General features: G+C 44.6%; 1 protein-coding gene across 1 annotated transcript in view; it reads left to right on the forward strand.

Annotated features, from left to right (window-relative positions):
- LOC142583666 (uncharacterized) overlaps positions 1 to 17,424 on the forward strand; it is an 89,012-nt gene that overhangs the window by 50,574 nt on the left and 21,014 nt on the right. Inside the window, exons 7-8 of the mRNA XM_075694156.1 lie at positions 2,703 to 2,969; positions 7,310 to 7,590. Coding sequence (XP_075550271.1) covers positions 2,703 to 2,969; positions 7,310 to 7,590 — 548 coding nt within the window. The remainder of the gene's footprint in view (positions 1 to 2,702; positions 2,970 to 7,309; positions 7,591 to 17,424) is intronic.

A 17,424-nucleotide genomic window follows, 5' to 3' on the forward strand; every position in this document is an offset into this window, starting at 1 on the left:
AAGCTGCTCCGTGTCATGCGGCTCGCTTGAAATTGCTATAAACACGAAGCGTACAAACAATACGTTTTCACAGCGTGTCGCGATGACTTAATGTGTGGTAAATATTGACCGACTATGTCCTTGCTTTTTCCTACTCTGGCTGTACAGGATGAGAGATAGTGAAATATTGAGCGTATGGTTTCTCGGTTCACAATAACATCTTTCAGTGAACCGGTGCAAACTACATAGGTTGCACTGGTTAGACAAGCGCAAATGTGAAAAAGAAATTATTCGCCCTTGTCTACCCACTGCAACCTGTCATTGTGAACCAGTATTTTTTGACACTGATATTTTGTTTTCGACTAAAAATAAACGAACACGTGAAATTACAGAAGCGTTCCATATGAGAAGGCGTGCTTGAAAATACATCAGTCTGCCATTGGTTGCTATCACTGACAAAGAATTTGTATTCTTGAGTACTGCTTCAAGCTCTGTAATCTGTGTGTATAAAAATGTACCGAGCATGTGTTTGCACATGCTCGGTTCTGTGTATTTCCAAAAATACAATACAATACAAAAACAATTATGAATAAGCGCTCGCGTGTCCACCGTATCTGTTTCCGTGTCTTTTGGGCGCACTACAAAGTTCACCATGAATAAACCATGTAATTCACGTTTTGAGTGAGTAAATTATTTTTGCAGATAACTGATTAAGAAAACTTTTTGGGCAACTGAAATTATTCAGGCCACAACTTTGGGGGCTATAACAATAATTTCAGGCTGTTCCCTTTTTTGCACGACCACGCACACTTTCCTAATTTTAATAGCACGTAATAAATGCAACGCAGCAAAGGATATGCATTGCAAAATGTGCCCCATCATTTCCTCTGCAAGTAAATGGGGATGACGGTTACAATTTTAGAATTCGTGTGAACTTCATGTGTACCTTGTTAAAAAGCTGTTCTATATATTTGATATGCTAACCTGAACATGATGTTAACACTGACCATCTTGTTTCTGTGCAGGGTTCACTCTGCAAACATTCTGAGTGCAAACAACTCTGAGTGTAAAAAATACATTATCATCGATGCTTGCTAGTGATTATGCGGCAGCTGCCATGCCGTAATCAACTAACTCATTATATATTTATTATTTTTAATTTCTCTATTATCTTTCTCACAATTCTGTGTAAATATTCTTGTGTGAATAAACTTCTTTTAGTGGAAACTTTCATCTGTTTTCCATGTACATGCACCTTCTAGGTTGCATACTGCCTTTTACCAACATGTTCCCACATGCTGACAAATGTTTACTCATGCTACTATAAGTCGTATCTAGGAAAAATGTTACTAGGGGGATAGTAAGACGTCAGTAGCAAGTACATAAGCACATATAAGTAAAATATTGCCATAGTGTTACTACAAAGCCTAAATACTTCTGTTGGTTGACGGTTACTAGAATGTTTACGGATCATATATGACCATGCTTCAATTGAAGTACGATGGCCAATTCTTTATAGGATGTTACTAGGGTGTACAAAGAAGCAATGTATACCTAAGCAATGTTAATAGGGGATTGGTAGGAAGTTAACAGAAAATATATGAACATTTTTCTTTTGAAAGAATGTTAATAGGGGATTGCTAGGAAGTTAACAGAAGGTATATGAACATTTCTCTTTTGAAAGAATGTTATTAGGGTGTATAAAGACAAAAGTTACAGGAATTTGGTAGGAAGTTTAAAGACATCCTATCAACATGTTTCTATTGGGAGTTGGTGGCCAAATGTTTCTAGGGTGTTACTAGACCCTTGTTAGGATGTATATAGACAGCTGGTAGGATTTCAATTGACTGTTGGAAGGTTCTAGTAACAAAAGTCTAAAGACTGTCTAAAAAATGTTGCTATAAATTTTTATATGGGTGAAACACTTACGTTTGCTGACAGTGGCTAACTGGCCGGTTCGGTCGCCATCTTTCATGACGAAAAAAAAAAAGCACGGGCTAACGCCGCATTAAGACCACGCATGGTCATGCCACGCTGCTTCAGATGCTCGCGCAGTCCTCAATGTCAGCCACTCGACAAATGTCATTCACACTTTACGGTATGCTGTTTGAACGCTTGTCAGAGTAAAGAGCAGAACTTATTCCGTAGCGGAACGGTACCCACGCACACTGCTACGATCATCGCGTATGTTTCTTAACTACTCATTGCCGCTAAACCACAGCTTAGAATTACAGTGACAATGTTGAAGTAAGGTCGCAGTCATGAAATTAATTCGCATAAATTAATGCACAATTGATCTCCGAGGCTGATTGTATGCTCAAGCACGCGCGCACACATCGCGCTGGGTGCTCCATCTGCTTCAACGCCAACAGAAACTCCGGCCGCTCCGTTTCCCGCGTGGGAGATGCCTGTCGTACAAAATAAAGAGCCCTACTAATAAAACTATATAAATATAAGGGAAAGTCTCACGGGCGAGCACTAATTTCTACTCGAAAAGCTCGTGCATTGCTGGAGCGATAACACTGCCGTTACTTTCAATGTCACCAGTTTCGTTCAAGATGAACTTCCTATCAGGCTATGTTAGTGCCAGCGTAGATAAGACAAATCGATCAGTCAATTTCAGCACGGCACCGAAGTCTCTCTCTTGAGGCATCGGTGCAAACGCACCTTACATATTGCAAAGACGTTTCGAGAAACAGCGGCGTCGATCGATGTGCTCGCAGACGATGCCGTACCTGCGCCTAGCGTCGGCGTTGAACTGCAGCGGCGTGGACAAGTCGGCGTGGGTCTCGTGCTTCCGCGCCGCGCCCGTCGACGTGCTGTTGCAGGCCGCGCAAGCCGCGTCCCACAGGCCGCTGCAGTTCGCGCCGGGCTTCAACTTGTCGTCACTTCAGGCGGCACCCGTCGCCACGCCGCACACCGTCATCGCTGGGGCGGACGCCGCCGACGACAAGGCCCTCTTCAAGGAGCGCATCTTGCCGCTCGCACAGGTATGCACGCGAGACTCGAAACGTGCGTGCGCGGTAAGGAGTGGACTCGTCGTATGACTACTCTTGCAGTTCGGTTCCGCTTACGGATGCACTTAGTAGCTGGAACCCTTCTGCGAATGTTTTCCGCTTATGTAGACGGAACTTCGTTTGATATAAGTGAGGAGATATGTTCAACAGAGTTACAGATCACTGCGGTGGACGTAATGAAAACTCTGTCACGTGAAACATTGCGTGGGACATTGCTATGGGCAGTTTTGTCTGGACTCTCTTCCAGACAAGGCATCTCTAGTAGCGATGGGAATTGCGTTCCACATGTGCTGCAGACAAAGACGCAAGCTGAGCCATGAATAAATGACGAAATGACCACTAATTCTCTCGCCTGTATATGCAGCCAATTCTCGAACACATGGTTGTCTTCCACCATGTGCTTCGGCCAACAACGTGACTGAGGGCAGTACGACCGTCTTCACGTGGACACACCTGTGCGAACGCGGCATTGGTTCTATGGTGTGAAAATTTTTACTTGACAGGCAGTGTTCGAGTTGCCGCCAGTGACAATGGTCACAGTCTGATACCCAAGTGCTGACCGGTTTAGCGCGTAACATAACTACAACCGATCTATGAGTTAAAACTTGTTCCCAATGACGGAAACAAAATGAATATCCAGTTCATGCGACATATCCAAGCATTGCGGGCCCATCTAGCAGTTCAGACATCAAAAATATTTAGTCATCGCTTTAGTTATGTATTACCCAGTGTTAAATACTGCCGTATAGAATGCCGTTTAGGCATTAACCGACAGAAAATGTCCTTCAATCAGATAATTCTTTCTACACCTTCAGTGCACCATTCAGTGGCAACATCTGCATACATGTGCACACCAGTGTATTTTCTACTAGCACCTTTGGGATGTCTAATAACAAATCAAATCTTCAAGTAAAAGGAAGTCCCACAGCATAGTCTAGGGCATTAAATTGTTTCCTCCCTGTTTCTAACTAATAATGTAATGTCTATATTAGGACTTCAAAGAATGATCAATTTGTGTTTGCACTGGAGCTGTATGGAACAAAGTTCAGAAAGGTACCAGAGCTCATTTGCTCGAAATGATATTGCTGTACCGATTTGACTTCAGTAGAGCGACGAAAAGGGTAAAAAAACCCTTATTGAGATATGACATTTAGCGTGAGGCATTTCTTTTTCATGGTTTCTTCTAATAGACTAATGCATTTCTAAAGAAAGTCGGTTCAAGGCAAATATGAGAACCCGAGTATTAGAAGATCTAATAAACTAAATGCACACCTGACAAAAGCACAAAATTCATGTTGTTCAGAGTTGAGACACCTTTTTTTTTTGTTAGGTATAAACTCCTGGCACAGAAAATTAGAATGGCACATATATTCACTAGATTGATGGCCATTTACTGGAGGTACAAAAACAAAATTATACTGCATTCTTTTTAAGGCGAAGGCCTTTCTTGGCTCATGGTGAAGTTTGTGTCAGCAGACCTGACCGCCGGAGTGTCCGCCGAAGCGTCATCACGCCATATGACGACAGATTAAATAATGAAACATGATTGATAGTGACAGTTGGTGAATGATAACGTTATAGTACAGATTGGTAGAGGTTAATAATGACTAGTAATGACTAATAATGACTACTAATTACTTGCAATGACTACAATGACTCCGAAATCATCAATATGTGTAACGACGGCTTTTAATGACCACAATTGATTAGAAATTACTAGAAATGTCTAGTAATTAGTAGTAATGATTAAAATGACTTGTAATGACTATGATATGACCAACATGTCTAACGATGGCTTGTAGTGACCACAATTGATTACAAATAACTAAAAATGTTTAGTAGTGAGCAGTAAAGACTAATAATGACTGAAATGACTGGTAATGACTAAGCGTGGCAGTTTGGGCGAGTTGGTATGTCATAACTGTTCAAGGCTATTAGCGCAGCTCAGGACGAGCAAAAAAGGAAAGAGGTAGGGTTAATCAAAGGGAGCGGAAAACAGGGTGAGCGCTCCCTTTGATTAACCCTACCTCTTTCCTTTTTTGCTCGTCCTGAGCTGCGCTAATAGCCTTGAACAGTTATGACATACCAACTCGCCATAGCGCTCACCCTGTTTTCCGCTCCCTTTGATTAACCCTACCTCTTTCCTTTTTTGCTCGTCCTGAGCTGCGCTAATAGCCTTGGTAATGACTAGTAATGAAAATGAAATGACCAATATGTCTAACGACAACTTGTAACGACTACAATTTATTAGAAATGACTCAATATGCTTAGAATGACCACTAATGACTAAAATGACTACTAATGACTTGTAATGACTACTAATGACTATGGTATGACCAACATGTCGAACGATGGCTTGTAATGACCCCAATTGATTACAAATGACTAAAATACTTACTAGTGATCAGTAATGACTAATAATGACTGAACTGACTTGTAATGGCTATTAATTACTATGAAATGACCAATATGTCTAACGACAACTTGTAAAGACTACAATTCATTAGAAATGACAAAAATTCTTAGTAATGACCACTAATGACTAAAAATGACTGAACTAACTTGTAACGGCTACTGATGACTAGGATATGACCAACATGTCTAACAACGGCTTGTAATGACCACAACTGATTACAAATGACTAAAAATACTTAGTAGTAAGCAGTAATTACTGATAGACTGAAATGATAGGTAGTGACTAGTAATGACTACGAAATGACCAATATGTCTAACGACTTGTAACGACTACAATTCATTAGAAATGACTAAAGATGCCTAGTAATGACCACTGACTAATAATGACTGAAATAACTTGTAATGATTACTAATGACTATTATATGACCAACATGTCTAACGATGGCTTGTAATGACCATAATTGATTACAAATGACTAAAAATGCTTAGTAGTGAGCAGTAATGACTATATGAAAGAAGAGAAAGAGAAGAAGCAAAGAAAAAGAGGCGAATTATAAGAGGAGGAAGAGTATAGGCTTTCGCTGTTCACCTCTTAACAGTGGTCTTAGGAGACCCTGTAATATTTATAAACGTCCTTGCAGATAGCACAATTTACTCAATTCAGCTGGATTCAAAAGGCAAGTACTGCTAACATTAAAAAATGTTAGTGCCATGCTCCCTATTAACCAAAGTTTCACTAAATATTTAAATTTTTTCTCACTTTAGGGCACTTGCTCCATTTGCAGATTACAATCATAACTGAAACACCATGAAACCACAGCCGCCTTGGAGAAATCATGATACTAGCACAAATTTCGAAGAATACCCTCAAAATGTGCGATGAAGTGCAGTAGGTGCCTACCAGCTAATCGTCAATCGACAGACATGTAACAGGTTCTTATTGATGCTTCACTGGCTTACAAGTGTGCTTCAGATGCACCTGAACCCAATGCGTGCTACTTACATGGCGAGTGTCATGGCAGATGGTGTGGCCACTGGTACATGTTTGTGCTTGGAGCGTGTAATTATCTGTTTGTAATACATGAATAACAAGTAATAAAACTACCGAGATTAGCTACGATTATAAACAAGCCATGTAAAGCTTCGCGTGTAATATTTTTTCAGTCTACTAATTTTCATACTGGGTGACATTCTTTAACTGAGATTTATCTTTAAATATAAGAATTAACCGACTCAAGAATCTCTTGTTACATGTTGCTTCCTTGAGCCCGGCGTAGAATAGATGGGCGAGTAATAGCCATAGCCCATTTGATATTTAACTAAAATTTCTCGCTTATTTAATACTGGTTCTAAAGCCCACTTTCCAGTGAAGGTGCTGCAGGAGGGAGGGCGCCGCGGTGGCAAACGAAATTTACCCAATTATAAAGGCACCATCCACGAGATATTCGTTATGCAAAAATTAACCTCTTTCACCTCCAATTGACAAATTCGGCATAGACAAGAGCGCCGGAAGCATTGACCATGGGACACCCCCCTTATCTAACGAAGCTCATCTGTTGGCGACTGATCGTCGTTCGTGGCTCTAGCCCACGATACGACGGCGCCATGTGCTTTTGCATGACAACAACATCGAATAACGCGGACAAGGCTTCACCGAGGTTCGTGCACCTTGTTAGCAACACAGTCTACATACGACTCGCCTCACGACTGTTCCCCGCTGTAGTCTCTGCACGCGCGCTGCCAGCCGAGTTCCTGCCCTAAGCTGTCGGCTGCTTAACATGCAGAATAGTAATGAGAAGCATCTATAGCTCAGCAGCGAAGCCCGCATCGCGCTTATACATCCGCGAGTATACAACGCCGAGATAAGCTCTCTCTCTCTCTCTTTCCGACGGCGCAGCGTGACGGCAATGCCTCGACAACGGAGGCTCTGGTGGACTACATGTTCAACGTCTTCAACGTGCCCGAGTTCGCGAAGCTCGTCATCAAGAGCCGTTTCAGCGTTCACTCGGTGGACGAGATCGCCGAAGGGTTCTCGACATGGGTCTCCACGTGCGCCACGCTGAAGGTCGCCAAGGCGGTGGCCGAGGGCTACCACTACCGGCTGGACTCGGCCGTGGCCAGCGGGCTTTTGCGTCCGCCGCTGGGCATCGGCCAGGTGGCGCGGTTCGCAGCACACGGGTGAGTGGTGCCCGCAGAGCGCAAGATTTCACGTGAACCTACACGGGCGCAGGTGGTGCCAGGGAGAACACTGTCCCAGGAATGAAAGATCGTGAACAACGGCAATGAAGAACGCGAACTGGAAGCCTCTATTTCGTGCGTAAACTTGTAATAAATTTGGCCGATATTACTTGGCCAATAAGGTTGGCGTAACTTTGGCCATTATCAGTGTGAGTAATCAAATTGCTTAAATGGATTCTTCAGCGTAAGTTGTAGGTTTTTGCTTCCTTCAGGCTTACCCCGTTGTCCTAGAACGTTATACTGTACTCTATATAATTCACATCGACTCCAGTAACTGGAGGGCCGCTCCTCTCATCGACTGAAGTGGTCGCTGTGCTTTTCGTATAGAACTCGGTGATTCGTCACAGTTCAGCTCGTCAAATGGTCATGGCTGGCTATAGGCATCCTTAATTGTGGAGTGCGCTTGCGAGCACTGGCCGTTCTGCATGAAGCGCGCCCCGATGCGAATCTCCGTGTTGCTTTGCTGACTCCTTTGCTGACGTGTGGTGCCTTTTTTTAACCTAAAAAAAAATGCGCCAAGTGTTACGCCATGCGCATACCATCTCAATAACGATTCAGAAGCGCAAAACACTTAAAAAATGTACAACATCTATGGCTGTAATAACGCGCGACAAGCTGCTACGTGTCATGACTCGGGGTAAGCAGATTGGAATTAGCTAAAGAGGCTGTTCGGTAAAACGTTATAGGGAGGACCTTAAACATGCAACTTAGTCCGACTAGTATCAACCCTTATCAACCCTCATCGGTCGTTCCCTTATCATGTTCGATAGCGAAGACGATAAGGCAGCTTTAAGTAAGACAGAGTTCATTACGGCACTTGAACCCGCGATCTTTGGTGTTCAAGTGAATTAGGGTTAACTTAGCGAAGCTGTTGCAAAACCACCGCTACATTTGCTGAGGGGTGTATGCAGTATTCTTCTTTGTGGCATCGGGCGTCCGCGCGTTGTTCCCAGTGACGCTGCGCTTTGCGCTCTCGGATTTGCTGCGCTTGTTGCGTGTTACGGCATGGCGTCTTTCCTCGTGTTGGTTGTGCTCGCAAGCGGCTTGCTGTAGTTCCCCGCTCCCCACGCAGAGTCACTGAGTTGCTTCTGGCGTAATCTGTATTGACACTGATACTACAAATTTGTGCGTCTTCGTTCTTCTTCAGTAAGCGGCTGCGCGGTCGTCTTGACGCCATTACTGTAAATGCGACAGCGACGCGACCACACTAACTGCTGCGGCTCGACCCTTGCTCATGTCCATGCAGCCCGGTGTCATTTGGGCCGAATCTTACGATGGTTCGGAATACGAACCGTTCGCTTCGCCGCTTACGTCACTAGATGTGCCACTCCCAAGTCGGTGGTGGAAGAAGGGGTGGACGCGACCAATAAATGAGAGGGTGCCACCTCTGAAGTGTACGTCATTATATGACGAGCTAATCGAGGAATTGCAGAATGTTTCTGTTTGCTAAATAGATTTGAAATATAAATTAAATATTATACGCCAAGTTCTGAAGTATAAACGTGTGGTGCCGGGCGTTTACGCAATGCAGAAGTAATTTATTAATGTCATTCTTTATCATTTTCAGCCGGCAGGCGGTATCGCAAGCGTAAATGAGTTGGCAGAGCGCAGCGCTATGTCGTCTGCTACCAGGAGCTCGCACGATGCACGCAACAGGAACGCACTGCCAGCATTTCCTAAGTAGCGAGCGCGAAAAAACCGTGAACTGGTTCTTAGGGACAATTTTTCTTCTTTTTGCGCCCTTCGTCATCGGCTCGGACATGACTCGCTCGCCGCCGTGCTGCCGCTATCCCTGCGATCTGCCCCACGGCGCGTCGCGTGATAGAAGTAGTGGAACTTGAAATCGAACATTACGATATACGGGCCCTGCATTGCCTGCTCGAAGTAAAATCGAAGAGTGTGATGCTGACGGTGCGCGCTGTGCCGTGAAATTGAGGAACAAAGTGCGGCACTCCTGAACCAGAGAAAAAAAGTCAGCCAAATAAGTTGTCTCCACAATATCTTCGCATCCTGACTGTATAGTTTTACCAGCCTAACGAAGGAAGTGCTGGACCAGCCTAGGTTGAGCCCTTATGATTGCTGAACGGCGATCTGCGAGCTATTCACGCTGGCGATAGCACTGGGAATTTGATCTCACCATGCAAATATCTCCTTGGCATTGGCTTTGAAGCGGAGGTCACAGGAAAGCTGACCCAGCCCTTCTACCGGCCAACACGGTAATTGCGGGAGCAACTTTGTGGACAGTGTCGGCAGCAGAGATCTAGGCCATTCCGATGAATTCTTCGCGTCCGACCGATTTTTGGGAGCTGCAGGCCAGTGGCGATGAACCGCAGCGTGTAATATGCCTTCCTCTGCGTGGAATGACCACTGGTACGCTTGCACCAGTGTCTCCTCCATTTGATAGCGTAGCCTGCAAAAGGTCTACTTAGAAAGCCGGCAATGGTGGTGCAACTCATTATCCGTCACTTCTTCAAACGCGTATCGCACTCCCAGCCGTGATCGACACCGAAAGAGCAACGCCAAGCAGACGACGAATAGCCTCCGAAACAACCAACGCACGCGCGCGCGACGCCCGCGTGTCTCCGGGGTCGCGCGACCGGCGCGCGCGGCCAGGGTCGCAGGCCAACAGCCAAGCCACAGCAACGAAGCAAGCATCACGGTAGGGTGGCTAGAATTCTAGCCACCCTAATCACGGTCACGGAGGAAGGAAACTAAGGAGAGGCCCTACCCCCTCCGCGCGCTAGGAGAAAAGTGTGGCGGAAATGACGTAGTAGGTTCTCATTTTTTTGCTGATTTTTTATTTTTTTTGTTGTATGGCCACGCCTTTTGGGCCACAATGGCGGCGTTGTTCTGATTTTGAGCGTTCACACGTGTTGCTCTGGTAGGTTTCGTGCCGTGGCAAAGGCGCTGTGTGGGCGGGTTTGCGTTAGTCACCGTGTCTTGTTGCGCTGTGTTACCTGCACCGTGCTCTGCCGGATGTTGCGCGAGCGTGCGCGAAACCACGCGCAGCGCGGCGTGGTTACGCGAAAGATGTAAACAAGAGAGGAGGGTGGCACAAAAGGCGGAGCATCGCGATGAGCAACGCCAACTTCCGGCTTCACTTTTCCTTCACAAAGAGTGACGTCAGGGCCTCTCCTTAGTTTCCTTCCTCCGTGATCACGGTAGTTGTGTCACCACATTGATCTAGCGCATTATTTAGCAGCGCACCATTCGCAATATATGCAATCTTTTTTTTTCGAATGGTCAGTTGCCGTTGTTTAAAACACCATCTGACTGAACCAGGACTGCATTTTCGATTCCCTAATAATTACCTTTTATTTCCTTTTTTTTATCTTTTTTTTTTGCGCGCGTACAGCACGGTGCCGCCGTTGGCTGACACGAGTCCGTGGCTTCCCCTCGGCAAGATGGCCGCGACGCGAGTGGTCGGCGAGGACGGCCACGAGAATCTGACCAACTACGACCCCCAGTGCACAACATAGTGCAAATCAAGGAATAGTTCATTGTGTCATAAAAAAAAAGGAAGCGATGAAGGCCCTTGCCGTTCTTTGTAATCCACCTTTCGCGTGCAGTCAGTCCCGCTGAACAAGAAGCAGCGAAAAGTGCCCATCCGAGTAAAGGAGCACGGTCAGGTATAAAAGTAGGCATAACTGCTCTATCAATGCATGGTGCTGGACCACAGTGCTGGAAAGATACTTCGCGTATGTATCACGATGCAGATACATGATACAGAGCCGGTAAGTATTTGAGATGATACAAACTTCGCCATATGACAGGACTACAAGGTAAGAAGGGTACAGACGAGCGCAGACTTGCAACTGAGTTTATTGCAAAAACGAAGAATTAAAACCCTCATGTGTGTTCAGCCAGTGTGTCCTCTCGCCATCCCGGTGACAAAGATATAAAACATGGTAGAAAACTACGACTCGTGTTCTTGTGTGGCACGTGGAGTGTAGATAATCGTATACTCCCTGTCTGGCAGATTAAGTGAATGGTGGTTGATGCACCCATCTACCCTCATTTTGATAAGGAATGCCTCAATGATCGCCCTAAGGAACCATACTCCCTTGAAAGAACTGCGCTCTCGTAATATAGCTCGCACCCGCAGTCTCCCTTGCAGTGAACTCGGTTGCAAGATACAGATACAAAAAACTAGCAAACTCTATCCGATACAATATTTGGCATTTGTTTCATAAAACGCTTCGATGGAAGAGTTAATTCCTCGTAATTCCATTATAAGGGGATGATGCAAGTTTGCAGCTGTTTACTTGCAAATTTCCCACCCGCAGACTTTGTTCCTTTCAAATACCTACTACTAAAACGTCAGAATATTTTTTTTCGACATTCTAAACGTTATGTAGTTATATCGCATCGCTATTCTGCAAGAGTCTGGGGCCGGCCGCACTTGCCTTAGATCAACGCTGTTACTCTGCGCAATCGGACATTTTCCCATGCCACCTTTACACTTTGTGATCCCGTCATGAAGTGGGTGAGCGTGTTATTTTGCTCATTCATTTGCAGATGTTCGCAGTTGTCCCGCACTAGGCTTTACTGCGTAATGTGCATATTATGCACTGAATAAGTTGCGCGCGTTCTGCAGACATAACCATACGTAAGCAATACATCGTGCTGTGATTTTTGTTTGTTTGTTTGTTTGTTTGTTTGTTTACGACAGCAAATGTAGCGTACACTGCAAAAGATGTTGTGAGAAAAAAAAACAGAAAAAGTATGGAAATTTCAGTAACGTACCTTTATTTTTTGTTTTCGTCGCTTTTCTGTTTCTCACTTTTTCTATATAGTTTCACTCGCACTTTCCGCTGATGTCTTTTTCCGTCAATTTACGGGAAGAAATGGGTAAAATAGTTTACTCCCTTATGGCTGTAACTTTTACACCCGTCATCACCGCTGCTTTCATGATGTAAAGAGTCAAGTGCTGGGATGTGGCCGTTATCATACAGCACGCTGCACAGAACAAACGAGACGTGACAAAACACCCGACGACACGACACCAGGCGCTGCGGGACACACCTGAATATCCACTTTACGAGTTGAAATAGCCGTGATCTCATTTCATGACTAGAGAGGAGAACAGGCGTAGCTGCTTCATGAATGAAGACCCGTTGGCTCGTGCGTATGAGATCTATCTGCCTGTACATATGTGGCTGACGAAGCTGCACACACGTGTTGATTGAAGATAGTGAACATACGAAGAAATCTGATTTCGCGCACATTGTTTTTTTTTAGTACTCTGTCTTCCAGCATGCACAAAGAAAAACTATTTTTTTTTAAACGAAGAATCTGATTCTTGTTTTTTTTTTTCAATTGAAATGAATGTGCCGCAGCCTAAAATAGAAGTTTTGCGCTTGTTCTTTGTTTTTCACACTTATTTTTACAGTGTAGGGTATCGAGCTACTCCAAGACGTAGAAACACAACAAGAATTTAATTAACAAACTTTGTGAGATCTACCACCAACCCGTTTCTACTGAGATGCCCAAACCTTCATTATCGTCATCGTCACAGCGGCTTTGTGAGCTTGCACCAATGTTCGCGTAATTTTAAACCAATTTAAGGTTCGACGTGGAGCAGTACGCACCGCTGATGATGACTTTAAAAAGATACACTTTGATATGAATTTGTGCCCATCAGAAGTACAGCGGTTAATTGATCACGTAACAGCAGATAATGTTGCGTCTAAGAGAACACACCGATTGCCATTATATACGTTCAGAAAATATGCCCGCAAACAGTGCGGACAGAGTCCTTCAAAAGCATTGAAGGACTCTGGTGCGGGTGATTTCGGCGGACTCAGGCATTTGACAACAAACTCGTATTTCGCATTCTCATGAGAGGGCATTAAAAAAACATGCAAACGTGTTTGCAACTTTCGAAAAACATTGACTCACAGTGGAGAAAAATGTGCAAATGTGGCACGGGACTAGCCACTCAATCTTTGCGGGCATATGGACAGCTGCAGAGGAAAAAGGGCTAAACCTTGGTGGGGAAAAAAAGCATATATATAGTGGAGAGATGTGGTAGAGAGGAAACCAGTTGTTACTATAGTGAAAAGCAAACACTTTAAAATAGTAAGAAGGAAGTCATGATACTTCAAAGCGCTAAAGCACACTACTGTCCCCGAACCCGTATAAGGGTATCTGATTCTCAGAACAACTCCTCCGGCGCAGTGGCTTTCCCATCGCAGTCAATCAGCATCAGCTACAACATTTCTCACGATACAACATCGACGGGCTCGGAGGTCGCTGCCCTCCAAGGCGCTGCTGGTTATATGAACTAACAACCGACTAACCAGTGGGCAATATCGTGCAACTCAAAGGCTAGGCCTACCGTGTCTTTTGTCAACTATTCGTTGCGGGTCCTGTGAAAACTCCTATAGGAAATAACGAGGCACGCAGTAACACGTGACCACGAAAGGACATAACATCGTGTTTTTGCCGTGTTTTGTCGGGTAACAGCGGTTGCCGGGTTTTTGCGGTATCTCCGGCAACGGCATTGCCGACGAAATGATAGAAAAGTTCACGAAGGAGCAAATCTTGTTTCCATACCTCTGTCGAGAATTGGCGCAGCGGAGTGCGTAAGCAAGCGAGCGCATGATTTGACATTACAGAAGTGGCCTATACACCCTGCCTTCACTCGCCTTTGATCGCATTCACTTGACCCGCCTATACGCAATTGAGTGCGCATGTTACTTGGTCTTCCCTGAAGTAAAAAACGGTACTGTGTCGCTTGCCCGGACGTTGCATTCATCAATGCATAATTATTCTTAATTCGATAACGCCGAATGCAACACCCGTAGTGACGAAGAAGCTGAAGAACGTTTTCTCAGCTACTGGTCGTCTTTAGAAAATGAAAGGTTTGACCTCCGCACAGCACTAAACCCGGTAGAAAGACGACCTTTCTCATTGGACAAGATCTCGTGGCCATGGGTTCTCTTATCACAGCTGCATTGCTGCGATTCCGAAGAGGCAACCGGAGTGAGCGGCCATCTGTGATGCAGAGCAAATAACTTTACCTGTACTTCGGTGGCACGAACATTGCGACTTTTCCTCTCCTAATTATTTCTTCCCCTTACCCATATCGCCGATGCAGGATATTGAACCAGGCCCAGCTCTGGTTCACCTTCCGGCATGTCATTTATCTCCACCTCTATGAACGAAACAGTAAAGGGGAAAATTTACCATTGATTATTCGCCTCTACCATCTCGAAACAGTGCAGACTACTTAGCATGTTTTCTTACGTTAACGTGCTCAAGATAAGGAGGTACTTACGCTGTCGAAGGTCGTGAGTTTTAAAGACAGTAGGAGAAAAGTAAGTGAGCCTGCGTTTGAAATATTAAAAAGTGGCTGGAGTGACATAGGCAAGCGAAAGCATATAGACGCGGCCTTTGCATAACCTGTCCCCTGTTTCCACAACATATAAACAAGGCGACGCCATTGCTTCACCGAGGACACCGCGAGAACACTTAACACAAAAGGCATGCGCTGTCGGTGTTTTGTTTCACTATATTTGTTTGTGGGCTGGCATTCTCGAAATTCCGAGCAATAACTTTGTCAAGAGTGTAAGACAAGGTATGAGCAACTTAAGTGATAGAATGGTGCGGTAATATAATACGCGTATACCGCATGTGATATAGCAAAGTGTGGCATATACATATACCTAAATATATATACGGGAATTTTCGCTCGCGGTGAAGCCGACAGCGGATTTTCTGCAGCACTAGGCCTTTAACGCTATCGCATTAAAAGCTAGAAGCTTTACGAGTGGTGTTTAGGCAGGCGTCCGACGACGAAAAGGCAACGTGCATTTCTAACTGCGTTGACGCCATTCATTTTAAATTACTTTCTAGGGTTTTTAACACCAAAACCACAATCTGATAAGGAAGCACGCCGTAGTGGGGGACACCGGATTAATTTTTACCGCCGGGAGTTCTTTCACGTGCAACTAAACCTCAGGGCACAAGCATGTTTGCATTTCAACCCCCTCGAAATGCGGCGTCCGCACAATGCTTTATCCACTGGGCTACCGAACGTGCTGGGACTAAAGAGGGAACGTTTACTATGGGTAGATCAAGTCCAATTTCCGAATTTGTCAAAAAACAGCTTGTACATAGTTGTGGCAGATAAGGCTTTTCTTTTTGTGATAATGGATCAATGCTCTCTTTTCTTGCGAGGTCCTGCAGATGTGTTCCTTTCCATTAACTACCGTTCAGGGCTATTGTTTCGGAGAAGGACTCTTGGCAAAAGCTAGTGCCGAATGAAGTGCCGTAATGTTTTGTCGACAACCTCAGTGCACTGACTTTTAACTGGCTGTCGATTCTTGGCAAGAAGCTGGGGGAACTAAAGCGGGTTTGTTGTAGATATGCGTTGCTATTTTAAGACACCCACTTCATTCTCGCCGCGAAAAAGACTCGGCGCGCACTGATGATGATATGTACAGATGTGAAAGGTGAAAGAAACAGTCACATAAAAACAATTATGAAGTTTTACGTGCCAAAACCACACCATCTGATTATGAGGCACGCCGTAGTCAGGGACTCCGGATTAACAAGGACCACGTGGGGTTCTGTAACGTGCACGTAAATCTTAGTACACGGGTATTTTTTCGGCCTTTCGCCCCCATCGAAATGCGCGCGCCGTGACTGGGATTAGATCCCGACACCTCGTGCATAGCAGCCCAACACCATGACGATTAAGCAATCACGGGGGGGGGCTTAACAGTCGCATATTGCGCTCACACTACAACATTTTTTTATGAAAGTGGCACAGAGGAGAAATGCGAAGTCGCTTTCAGAGGTCAGGGCGATCAATGTTTTTTTTTTTCTTTTGTCCTTTTTTTCCTTTCCTTCTTCTTTTTTGTGGAACTCGAGCAAAACGAAAGAAGTTGGAAAGGACTAATCGTGCAGAGCGATTCTCAATGGCATCAAGGCTCAGTGCTCGGGATTTAGGAGGTCACAGACGGAATACGCATATTCAACCTTATGACTAACCAGAGTCTTATACAATAGTAACTTCAAACATCGTAGGGTCAAGTCAGAAGTTTTGACATAAGTAGCCAATCGTGCGGATAACGTTATACGGATATACTGCATTTGTGTCCAATAAAAAAAAATGCGGATCACCCGCACTGTGGGACTCGATGTAAGCGAAGCTTCGTATGCTGTTTGCTTTGATTGACGATGACTATCGGTGATGTTGGCGACGAATGTGTAATTTCTTCAGCGTTTAGTCGAATACGAGAGTTCAAATTCAAATTTAAATTCTTTATTTCTGCCCAAGCACAGACAGCGGAGGCGCAGAAAAAGCTTTCAGAAACAGCTTAACAAAGCCGCAGCCTCCTTTCGCTTGGCAGCGGCTTCACAGCAAGGATTTTAAAACAAAGGTAATTGCAGTATAATAACAGTTATACAATAATGAACAAGTACAAAAGAAAACATAACAAAATTATATAACATTTAGACAATATTCACCACAAAGAAAAACAGAACGTATACATGGTAACATACACAGCACGCACAGCACTGTTTGACGCACTGAAGAGATCGAAATTATTATATACATAAGCATTTAACAGGGAAGGAAGAGTGAATTGTAGGCGTCCTCTACCGCAGTTTATTCGAGGGGTCGGCACTACCCGATTCTACGCATACCTTGTCTTTTAGGTTGCTTCTCGGGTACGCAAATCCGCAAGGTAACGTATGTGATTTACGTTCCTCCAACACATCCCTTAACGTATATCATTTACTCTGGCCGTGCTCGCAAGC

Source organism: Dermacentor variabilis, chromosome 5 (genome assembly GCF_050947875.1).
Source record: "Dermacentor variabilis isolate Ectoservices chromosome 5, ASM5094787v1, whole genome shotgun sequence".
NCBI classification, from domain to species: Eukaryota; Metazoa; Arthropoda; class Arachnida; order Ixodida; family Ixodidae; genus Dermacentor; species Dermacentor variabilis.